The sequence below is a fragment of the Canis aureus genome, chromosome 22 (genome assembly GCF_053574225.1).
Source record: "Canis aureus isolate CA01 chromosome 22, VMU_Caureus_v.1.0, whole genome shotgun sequence".
In the NCBI taxonomy this organism is placed as follows: Eukaryota; Metazoa; Chordata; class Mammalia; order Carnivora; family Canidae; genus Canis; species Canis aureus.
The window spans coordinates 14,631,684-14,644,384 of record NC_135632.1 but is presented as its reverse complement, the minus strand read 5'-3'; the positions used below and the strand labels follow the sequence as shown (position 1 = coordinate 14,644,384).

At 38.5% G+C, this 12,701-nt stretch overlaps 1 protein-coding gene across 3 annotated transcripts in view; it reads right to left on the bottom strand.

The window, feature by feature from the left end:
- Window positions 1-12,701, bottom strand: part of GK5 (glycerol kinase 5) — a 70,264-nt gene that overhangs the window by 44,471 nt on the left and 13,092 nt on the right. For all 3 annotated transcript variants that reach the window (XM_077864879.1, XM_077864881.1, XM_077864880.1), the window contains one exon: window positions 2,934-3,027. In XM_077864879.1, coding sequence (XP_077721005.1) covers window positions 2,934-3,027 — 94 coding nt within the window. The remainder of the gene's footprint in view (window positions 1-2,933; window positions 3,028-12,701) is intronic.

Below are 12,701 nucleotides of genomic sequence, written 5' to 3'. Positions count from 1 at the left end.
TTTACATTTAACAAATATTTATTGAGTACCTTCTATGTACTGTGCTAGGCCTTGAGAAAGCAGAATGAACAATATAGGCAGAAGCCCTGCCTTCTTGAAATTTACATTCTAGTGGGAAGAGACAGACAAGTAATCAAATCAGTAAGTGAGATAATTTAAGACACTGAATGTAAAAATAAACCAATATTGAATGTACTACCAAAAAAAAGAAAAAAAATCTGCTAGTTAAATTATGATATAATGCTAAGATATAATCAATGGTTAAAATGATTTTTAAAAATTATGGTTAAAAATACATCCTGCTTTGGGTGCCTGGCTGGCTTACTAGGTAGAGCACGCAACTCCTGATCCTGAGGTTGTGAGTTCAAGCCCCATACTGGGTGTAGAGGTACTTAAAAACAAAATCTTAAAAAAAAAAAAATCCTCCTTAAAAAAATCACCCTTTTTAAATTGGGAAAAAGGTGTCTTTTAAGTTATACATTGCTGGTAAGAATGTAAATGATGAAGCTATTCTGGAAAAAAAGTCTGACAGTTTCTTATAAAACAAAACATGCAATTACCATTTGACCTAGCAATTAATTGTACTCTTAGGGTATTATCTTAGAGAAGTGAAAACGTACGTTCACATAAAATTCTGTAAACAAATGTTCAAAACAGCTCTATTTGTAATAGCCAAAAACTGGGATTTGCACAGATGTCCTTAAACAGGTGGTGCATCTGTACACTGAACACAACTCAGCAATAAGAAGAAGCACATACAACTTGGATTCTCCAGGGAATTACACTAAGTGAAAAAAAGCAAATCCCAAAAGGTTTTATATTACATCACTCTATGTATATAATATTCTGAAGTGAGAGAACATTTTTAATGGAGGACAGATTAGTGATTGCAAGGAGCGAGAGATGAGAAGACAGTGGGGAGGTGCACAGGAGAGAGATGGATGTGGTTATAAAAGAGCAACATGAAAAAATAAATATAAACAAACAAACAAACAAATAAATAAATAGAGCAACATGAGAGTCCCTTGTAAGGATGGTACTGTTCAGTGTCTTGACTGATGGTAGATACACGAACACAGGAAAAAAACTGTACAGAAATTATAACACACATACACACAAGTATAAGTAAAACTGATGAAATCTGAATAAGAGCTACACATTGTATTAACGTCAATATCCTGTTTGTGACACTACAGTATAGTTTTGTAAAATGTTACCATTGAGAGAAACTGCAAAGGGATCCCTGTATTATTTCTTACAACTGAATATGAATCTACACTTATCTCAACTAAAATTTCAACTGAAAAAATGTACATCTCAAAATCTTTGAAATGTGGTTAAGTGCTGTGAAAGAAATAAAGAACAATATAATAGAGACTGGATAGGGGGCTGGGGACATGCTACTCTATAAATAGGATAGCAGGAAAGAGCCCACATGGAGGAGATGGCCTATGAGCTGGGCCTGGAAGGATGAGAAGAATCTAGTCATGATGGCAGAGAGAGCCCCTTGAGGGTACAAAGGCCTGAAGGTAAGAGACAGCTTGGGTGCTTTAAGAACAAAAGCAGGCTGGCAAAGCTGGAGCTCAATCCTCAGTAGCTTCAGGGACAAAGGGTCTGGGAAGTGGTCAGAGCTTTAGACAGGGCCAATCAATCCATGGTAAGGAGTTGAGATTTTATGCTAAAAGCAAAGAGAAGTCTTACCAACCATTAGGCAAGACTCAGAACAACAGTGAAAGGAAGCACGCTAAACTCCAAGAGTCTGTGTACATTTTTCTCCTAAGAGAAGCCAAAGCTTACATCATGCACATGTTCAATATCAAGTAGAAGTGCTTTAAATGCTGAGTTTGTGCTTTAAGTGTTTTACATTTGAGGTTTGGAGTTCATACTACAGAAGTAAATGTTTTAAATACCTCACTGACTAACCTAAGAAATGCTTGACAAATTGACCCATTAAAAACTAAAATTATCCATTAAGATACCGAATTACACATTATAAACAGTATAATTTAAAATTCTGCCATTTAAAGTTCATGACATTTTCTTATAATCATTTTCAGCTCCTTAATTAGTCTTTTCTGTAAACAGCACCTCTCAGTTCTCAGCCTTACAAGTTATTAAAGCAAGGTGCATTTTCATGTATTAAATGAACAGAAGAAAAGCCAATGTGGGCGAGATTACGGCAAAAGTGTTTCACTCATGCATCGCTGTCATATTCCATAATATATTCCTGTTTGTTTTCATATAAAATTAATGTCTCCCAATAGTTATTGAGTAAACTATATGCTCCAGATGCTCCCTGAAGCACCATCTGGTACAGGCATCTAACTGAGAAGGCATTTAGCTGTGTGGCATTAGAACATGTCATATTGCAAAATGCAATATGCAATATTGATGACAACACCTATTTCAGGTTTGGCCACATTTAGAAAATTATCTTACCCTCTGACTCAATAATCCCGCACTTTGTCACTGTCATGGTCATCACCACTGTCATTTGCTACCACTATGTGTGTAGTAGGCATCAGGTTAAGAGCTAGTGGCAGTCAGCTACTTATCTATTTCGATATCCACTCTCCATTTTTGTAACAAAAGAGGATGAAATTTAGACATTTCTGTATTTTTTTCTGGACATAGTTTGCATTTTGTCTATTTTTTTCAAGATCAGCCACATGAATTCTCACTCACGTGAGAACATCTAGGCCATTCTAAACCTCTTTGGGGTTTCCTGAAGCGCAGTTAAGTACTTCAGTCTACCACCACATATGCTTTGGGGTGACTACTACGAAGTTTCACTGATGTGAAGAGTGTACAGGTATGTATTCTCTTCTCAGTGTTGTAAAACCGAACAATTAGGACATTACACTCTTAAGCCTACAGCAAAGGGATATTTACAGGGAAAATAGTAACATCCAAATCATAGGAGATAAGATTACCTTCATTATGAGTGAATTATTCCAAGATTTTACAAGTTCAACAGCTCTTAGATCTTGCCAACTAATGAAGTTGTGAAAATGATTTCCCGTTTTCCTAAGAAAGATAAAAACAGCATTTTGTGACTCAGTCAGAGGCTGAGGCTATATTAAATAAATCAGAGGCTATATTAAATAAAAAATCTGTTACAAGAGAAAAAATTAGAGGCCGCAATGGAATCTCAAAGTAGGATTTAATTAGATGGGGCTTGCTGAATCACTTTTTTATTTTATAAATTGAACACATTTTGTAACAATTATAACGCAATATAGTATGGAATTCTAGATAAAATTCTATTGGAAAGATATTCTTTTTGAAGCAGTACAATGTGCACACTTCTACAACAAAGCAAATCTAATGAAAGGTCCTTTAAAGACTTGCTTATACACTTTGAAAAGCAAGAAGCCAATGTTTTCCCCTATCATTGTACTTGATACAGACAATACTTGATGCAATACATACAATGATCTTGTATCAATACTTGATACAGATCAAAACTTCTATACCTACAAAAGAGCCGAAATATTATCTGAACCTATTTCTACACCTCTCAACTTTACAATAGGCTTAGCCACTGGCAACCTACCAGGCTTATTAAAATGTGTCTGAAAAAAAGAAATTCAACAACCTCTGGATCGACAATGCAATGTAAGGACAGAACTAAGAAATATAGTAGAAAGAAATCATTTCCCTTTTTGGCTCCTGCAAATTCAACCACTGACATCCACTAATCTTTGATATGAAACTCAGGCTTACTTTCTACCCTATTTCTGACTGCCCTTCTGTGTGGGTTTGACCATGTTTAATTCCCTAGACTGCCGTTTCCCACACTTCTTATGCAGTCTACACTCAAAGGCACATCCTCAACTTTATTACCTGGTAACATCCTACTCTTGAAATGCTACCATCCCAATACATTAGTCGATACATCTTGCTACTATTCCAGTTCTCTCAATCTTACTCTCTAAATACTTTCCCTTCAACCTCACTGCAGCCTTTAATCCCTCAGACATTCCCTCTTCTTCCTACCAACCTTTCCCAAGCTTCCTTCCTTTCCTGTGTTCCGTGATCTATCACTCTACCCCTTGAATCTCTCTCTTTATAAAAATTGTGGTGAAATATACATAACATGAAATTTGCCATTTTAAGCATGTTTAAGTGCACAGTTCAGTGGCATTAAGTACATTTCACAATGTTCTATGTTACTATCACCAATATTTCCAAACATCTGGGTTGTTTCCACCTCCTTGCTACTGTGAATAATGCTATTATAAGAACTGCTGTACAAGCAGCCATTTGAGTCCCTGTTTCCAATCCCTTTGGGCATACCTGGGATCAGAATTCTGGGCATGTGCTAAGTCTACTTTTTGAAGAACTGCCTGACTTCTTTCCATAGCGGTTACACCATTTTACATCCCCGCCACCAGCATACAAGAGTTCTAGGGTTTCCACATCTTCACCAACACTTGTCATTTTCCATTTTTTAAATTATAGCGATCCTGCTGGGTGTGAAGCAGTACCTCACTGTGGTTTTGATATGTGTTTCCCCAATGGCTAATGATATTGCACATCTTTCCACGTGTTTATTGACCATTTGTATATTAGTCTAGTTCTCTGTCCATTTATGAATTAGGTTATTTGGGTTTTTGCTGTTGAGTTGTAATTCTTTATATCCTAAATATTAATTATTTATCAAATACACGATTTGCAAATACATATTTTCTACCATTTTGAGTTTTTTTCACCCTCTTAATAGTTTCCTTTCCCCGAGGATGAGAAATCTCTATTAATGAGAATCACAGCATTCACCTATACATGAACATGTTACTTCTTTTTCCTTCAGTGATCCCAATAGTCACCATTATCATTAGTACAAATCAGAAGTGATTTTCCTATGTTCCTGCAGATGAAATTAAAACCAAACACACCAAAGTGCATCCCAAGACACATGCCTTCCATATTACATGCTGTAGTCAGTTTCTAGAAATCTTACTGCACATTTAAGATATCAATGACTATAAATTTTTCCAGATACATTTTTTTCCCTCCCCCCCTCCAGATACATTTTTAAAATGTAAATTGCACACTATGTCAAAATAATTTCAACATGACTTTATTTCTTGTTATTTATGATTCAATTTAGGCAATTTTTATATTTTGGGGAATTCAATAGTTGAGAAAATTAAAGAAAATTTAGTTGTCAAAAATATCTTAATAGCTTAACTATTGTATGCAACTTAGCTGATGCCTGTAAGTTTTTGATATCAATGAAGTCCAATTTATCTATTTTTTGTTTTGTTAGCTGTGCTTTTAGACCCATTTAAGAAATCAATTCTATATCCACAGCCATGAAAATTTTCCTCTATGCTTTCTTCTAAGAGTTTTGCAGTTTTATCTTAAATTTAGTCTTCAGGGTGCCTGGGTGGCTCAGGTGGTGATCCCGGGATCCTGGGATCAAGTCCTGCATCAGGCTCCCCACAAGGAGGCTGCTTCTCCCTCTGCCTATATCTCTACCGCTGTCTTTGTGTCTCTCATCAATAAATAAATAAAATCTTTAAAAATAAATAAATGAAGTAAGTAAATTTAGTCTTCAATGCATTTTTAAGTTAATTTTTATATATGGTAAGGATCCACATTCATACTTTTGTATATAGACACCCACTTTTCTCAACATCACTTGTTGAGAAGATGGTTCTTTCTGCATGCCTGGTCTTGGTACCCTTGTCAAAAGTCAGTCGACCATTGTATTTGTTTCCTTGGGCTGACATAACAAAGCACCACAGACTCAATGGCTTAAGACAATAGCAATTTATCATCTCATAGTTCTGGAGACTAGACATTCAAAATTATGGTGTTGCCAGGGCCACACTCCCTCTGAAACCTGTAAGGGAATCTTTCCTTGCCTTATCCTAAGCTTCTGGAGGTCACAATAATCTCTGGCATTCCTTGGCTCATAGCTACATCACTCCGACCCTCCTCCTCCACATGGCATTCTCCATCTTTTTATGAGGACGCTAGTCATACTGAATTACAAATCCACCTTACTGCATTATGACCTTACCCTAATTTAACTAATTACAGCCGCAGTGACTCTATTTCCCAAGGTCAAATTTTGAGGTGCTGCTGTTGCTTCTTTTGGGTTATTTCTCCCAAGTCTCCCTCACTCCTAAGTATGAGATTATAGAGTTAAAAGGTAAGACAATTCTCTAGCTCCTCAGATGTGGCCAAACTTGCAATATTTGATGTTATAACCAGTACTGTATATTGACTATTATTATACTTTTAATGTGCTTGATAAATATTTGGAGACATCAATTTTATATGAAAACAAATATATGACAAAATATGACGGCAGTGCATGAGTCAAACACTTCTGCTATCATCTCACCCAGACTGACTTTTTTGTTAGTTTAGTACATAAAAATGCACTTTGCTTTAATAACTTGTAAGGCTGAGAACTGAGAGGTACTATTTATAGGAAAGACAAAGTAATTAAGGAGTTGAACGTGGTTATAAGGAAATGCCATCAATTCTGAATTGTATAGTTTTAAAGTGTACTATTTATAATGTGTAATTTATATCTTAATGTATAATTTTAGTTTTTAATAGATTTATCCATCAAATATTCCTTAAATTATGACTAATTTCTTTAGTCAGTGAGATGTTTAAAACTTATTCCTTTGAAAATAAATGTGATAACTCTAGAAATCTGATTTTCCAGAGCACCTGGGTGGCTCAGTGGTTTAGTGTCTGCCTTTGGCTCAGGTTGTGATCCTAGGATCAAGTCCCATGTCAGGGTCCCCGCAGGGAACCTGCTTCTTCTCCCTTTGCCCATGTCTCTCTCTGTCTCTCTTTCTGTGTCTCTCATAAATAAATAAACAAAATCTTTTGGGAAAAAAAAAAGAAATCTGATTTTCCCACTCCTCATGGATTGCTGATTTTTCTTTGTTGAGGGTTGGAGTTTCCAGTTTGCAACTTTTCCGAACTATATTTTGCAAAGTGTATATTCCTTGTTGTGTGTGGTTACTGAAGTTTCTGCAACTTCTGTTACCTCTGTGATCAGCTAGGTACCTGCCAAAGATTTCTTTTTCTTTTCTTTTTTATTTATATTTTATTTTTTTATTCATGAGACACAGACAGGGGGAGAGGCAAAGACACAGGCAGAGTTCTAGACAAGCAGGCTCCATGCAGGGAGCCTGATGTGGGACTCGATTCTGGGACCCTGGACCACGCCCCAAATCAAAGGCAGATGCCCACCCACAGAGCCATCCAGGCATCCCCAAAGATTTCCTTAAGTGTCTGGCTCCAAAAAAACTCCAAAAGGGACTAGCCCTTTATATCTTCTAATAGACACAGCTTAAGAAAGCCACTGTAGCTGAGAGGGCCAGAACCTAGGTAAGCATCTGTGCCAGTCGTGCAGGGCACAACTAAGTCCACCAAAGCATATACACTCAAATTTTTGTAGGCCAATGTCTCCACTGTCTGCCCTGGTACCAGCCAGACACTTCAGTAATGTGAGCTGCTTTCCCCACACCCGCAGCAGGGTTGAGGAGTAAAGGATGATGGCTGGTTTGCACACGCCCTCTGACCTGAGAAACATAGCTTCTTCCTTCATCCAGCATTCCCCTAGTTGTTATAAACCCTGATTGGATTCTAGAGTTCTGAACTAGTTTACCACAACCTCTCTTTCAAACTCAATGCTTGCTTTGACCAAGCCTCACAGGTTCCTACTCCATTATTCTCCACAATGTCACTCTTTAACCCTTATCTTTCAAGTTAACCATCTACCTTTCCGATACCTAACCTGGGATCATCCCAGGTTCCTTCTGTGTCTACTTTCAACGCCAGAACCTTGTGAACTGATACCAATCCATATCTATGTAACACAACCTTGCCTGTGTTCTCAGAGTCACTTAAGGTGATAAAAGTCTTTCTCTTGTCCCTCCTTAGTTTCCTTCCCATGCCCTATAAATGGCACATCTTAATTTTCACCAGATTTCTCAAGCCCTAGGCCACCACTGGCCACCTGCTTCTAAAAGGGAGTAAGAACACAGCAATGACTTTCCTCAACTCCCCACTTCTCTTTTGGTTCAGAGGAAAAGCTTTCCCTCTCATGTCTCAGGCTGGTAGCTGCACCTGTAGTCTCTATACCCACGTCTTCCCAACTCTTCCATCGCTTTGTTTCAACAATATTCCATCAACTCTGTTGCTTAAATCTCCCCATCTTTGAAACAGAACCAAAAGCATCTCTCTTGATCAGGATGATGTGCCCCACATCTAACTGAGCCCCTTCAACATTTCCTCATCACTTCCCATTACCTCAACTGAACACAATTCAAATGTAATTTAGATTTCTAATTATTCATGAAAATTATATTCACTATAGTAACTATTGTCTTCTTAATTTTCAGATTTACAGGCTCCATTTTTTTTAAAGATTATTTATTTATTTGACAGAGAGAGAGCACAAGCAGAGGGAGTGGAAGGCTTCTGCTGAGCTGAGAGCCTGATATGGGGCTCATACCCAGGACCCCGGGATCATGACCTGAGCTAAAGGCAGATGCTTAACAACTGAACCACCCACGTGCCCCTACAGATTCCTTTTCAGTTTGACTTGCCTTTCTGCAATATTGACTCCTGATACTCATTTCTTCCTACCTAAAACTGACAATTTCCTAAACTTCCATGATATCATTGTGCTGTTTCTTCTCCTACCTCTCTAAGTATAGATTTTTTTGTTTCCTTTACAGATTTTTCTTCCTTAGACTGCCAGTTAAATGCTGTTATATCTGTTGAGGGTTGTATCCTTGGCCCCCTTCTCTTTTTAACTAGCTGCTCTCTGCAAAAAACAAAAAACCAAAAAACAAAACCAACCTGACCCATACCCATGAACAGTTACCATAGGACTACTCACCCATCTACATCTCTAGGGCCAGCCTCTCACTTCAGTTCCATCCCCTCACAAACAATTGCCTTCCACATATTTGTGATAGTTTGCTCCATGCCATCTCAAATGCAACACATCCATGCCAAATCTGCTGCCCCTCTTCCTCTAGTGTGCCACACTTGGGTTAATGATATCTTAGCTGTTTCAGCCAAAAAGTAGGGGAAGGGGGAGGGTGTCATCCTAAGTCCACAAAGGGATTCCATAACATCCTTGGAGTTTATACTTTAATGGCAAAGGGAGAAACAAATGAATAATTAAAACTGTCATTTCACATAAGGATCATGCTATGAAATGCTGGCATGGTAAAGGAATAGAATAACTGGGGGTGAAGAGAGTTTTTAGATATGAGAGCAGAGACTTGAATAAACAATAGCCTTCTTAAAAAGACTTCTCAGACTTAGTCTCATTCCCCTCAAATCCACTGTCTACCCTGATTCAAGAATATTCTTTTTAAGGATGCCTGGGTGGCTCAATGGTTGAGTGTCTACCTTCAGCTCAGGGCATATCTGGGGTCCTGGGATTGAGTCCCACATTGGGCTCCCTGCGGGGAGCCTGCTTCTCACTCTGCCTATATCTCTGCCTCTCTCTGGGTCTCTCATGAATAAATAAATAAAATCTTTAAAAATAAAAAAGAATATTCTTTTTAAAATGTAAATTTGGTGATATTACTCTTCTGCTTGACAGCTTTTGATAGTTTCCCACTTCTTATAAGAGACAGACTTCTCATCCTTACCACAGCATATGGTGTTTCCTGGCCTAAGACCTGGCCTTCCCTTCCAGGTACATCTCCATCACTCAAAGACTGGAATGCCTATTATGTGTCAGGTTCTGTTCTAAGTGTGAAGGATCCAGTGAGGATAGGGCAGACGAAAATCCCAATGCTCATGGGACTTTTTACGCCTATGAGAGATATGTAATAAATATGCAAATAAGTAAATAAGAATTTTAGATAATGATAAATGATATGAAGAAAAGAAAATGGTAAAGTGAAGGGCAAATAAAATGCTCAGGGAAGTCTTCAAGGAGAAATGATCTCTGCAGTGAGGTTTTTGAATCATGAGAAAGAGGGAAATTCTGAGGTAAGAGAGCTCCAGACACAGGGAGCAACAGGTGCAAAGCTGCTCCTGACAAAACTCTTACTCAGCCTTCAAGGCTTGGCTCAAGTGACTGAAACTCTCCCTAATTCTGCCTTCTAAGCAATTCAGCTCCTTCATTACCAAGTACATAGCACTTCTACTGGACAGATGTCTATCAGCCTGCACTCTATCTAGGTTCACATCTGTATCTCCCACTGGACTGTGAGCCTCCAGAACACAGTCTATTCACTTTCAGATTCTCACCACCTAGCCCAGATACCAAAAAAGTATTTGATAAATGAATGCTGCTACCACTGAGGACTATCAACAGATTATGTTTGATAGAAATGAAATCTATGTACGCATTTATTATTCTTTGATGCCATTCTACACAAAACAGTATCTACTTACATACTTACAACTGATTTTAATCACTAATTCACCAAATGCATACACACCAATCAGTGCCAGGAGCTGGGGACATAGCTATAAAGAGAGGGACATGGTATCTTTGACCCATGAATATATTTTCTACCAGGGAAACCAAAGAAATATTCAATTACTCAATTGCTTGCCTACTACAGGAATAAGCCCTATGAAGGAAAAATACAGATTGCCATGAGTATACTTCACAGGGAGACCTTTCCCGGTACAGGGGTCAGGAAAGACTTCTTTGAGAAATGACAATACAAGTGAACTCTGAAGGATGCATAGGAACAAACAAGGAAGGTGAACACTCTGGATAAAATGTACTACATGTTCAAAGGTTCTCAGAGTGAAGCATGATGTGTTAGATGCTAGTACAGCTGAAGAACAAGGACAGGGAGAAGATCACAGAAGATGACATCATTAATTCATAATAAGGTAGAAGACGATCTAGAATACTGATCTCAAGAAGCAGAGCATATTCCATTACTCACTTAGCAGTCATTTGGGTTTGTTTTATCTCTGTCAACAATAAAAGGAGAAATGGAGGAAAAACATCAATAGCAACATCGTAAATGAGTTGCCTTAAACCTCTCTAACACACTATACCATTCCGTGCCTCTTAATATATTTGTGTCATAAGTAATTGGTAAGAACCATTACCACAAGAGTATCAGGTATTACAATAAAAGATGTATTTGGTGCTGTGGGAACACAGAATCATTTGTATACCTGTATTATGAGACTGTAAATTCCTCAAGGGCTGGTGTTCTTACTCATTTTCATATGCAGCTCTGCAGCCAGCATAGTGCCTTACGCCCTGCAAGTCCTCAAACAGTTACTGAGTGAATTTCAGTTTGCTTGTGTGACTCATAGTTTATGTTACTAACTGGCACACACCCTGATCCAAGGTTAGCTGACAGAAGCCTCCCTGAGAGACACACAGATTGAAGAAAGAAAACAGCTCAGATACTTTAGAACAAAAGGAATTTAAAACAACCAAAATGGAGGAGCTATCATTTCATTACTTTAAGATATAGGCTAAACACACCACTGATTAAATATATTGAAAAAAATTTTTTGACCTGAGAAATATGAAGAAAACCCAAGGACCAAGGTTCCTGGCATTTTCTAAAGGAGGGGGAAAGAGGAAAACAAAAAGAAAGTTCAGAGTTTTACACTTCCTTTCAGCAACAACAGGAAAATAATGTTTGTAAGGCCAAGACGACAGGACTATGGCCGTGACTGCAGGAGAAAGGAACAGTGAGCTGGGAAGAGGAGGTGCTGACCAGGAATGTGCAGTTCAATGTGCAGTTCACTGTGCAGTTCACTGGAATGTGCAGTTTTCTGTGCCAGCATCCTGTCAATCTTTCTCTAGAAAATGAGCAAGAGGTACTTCCTGCTGGCTCAGAGCCGTACCCACTTCTGTGCGTATCTCAGCTTTTTTGGGGGGAGCTTGTAGCTCACCAGGATTCAGGGAGCATTATATTAAGACTCCACTATTTTAAGGTAAAAGAAGCACAAAGCCTTGTGTGGGTTTTGGGCAGGGGGGATATCTAGCATTTCAGTTCCTACAAGCAAAGTTTCCAAAACTCACGAAAGAATACAAACATCTCAAAAAAAGGACAGCCAAGAAGAAAACTCACAATTAATTGTCTTAAGTAGAAATCTTCTCCTTCCACAGGGACACCACCAGTAAGGGAAATGAACGGTCTTGGAATCTGACTTTCTATTTCTCCCCAAAAGTGAGTTATGGTCCTACTGCCACATAAAAGCTTTGCTTCCTAATATTCTGACCTTCCTGTTATGAAGGACCTGGTATCTAGGTTTTGATGAAAACAATCTCTGTGGCCAATGACGTAATCTCAAAATCCAGCAAAACATGATATTTCCAATCAGTTATTACCCTAGGAACACTACCTTGCCCCTACTTCCATGCCACCTACTTCCCAGATTTGTGTTTGTCCTAACAAGTCAGTCTTCTGGTTTCTGATCCCCTTTAAGTTGGGGGGAGGGATGAATACTCATTGTCCAAATCCTCAGTCTTCTTTCCTTCTATCTATAGAATCTTTATCGGAGACACACCTATTTATCTAGACTCTGCCTATGCCAACAGTGCCCAAATGTAGTGATTCTGTCCCCCAGGGGACACTGGGCAATGTCTGGAGATGGTTTGGGTTATCAGAACTGAGGGAGAAGGGTGGGCAGAGGCCAGGGATGCTGCTAAACACCTTACAATGCCCAGGATAGCCCCCAACAAACAAAAGAATCATCTGGCCCAA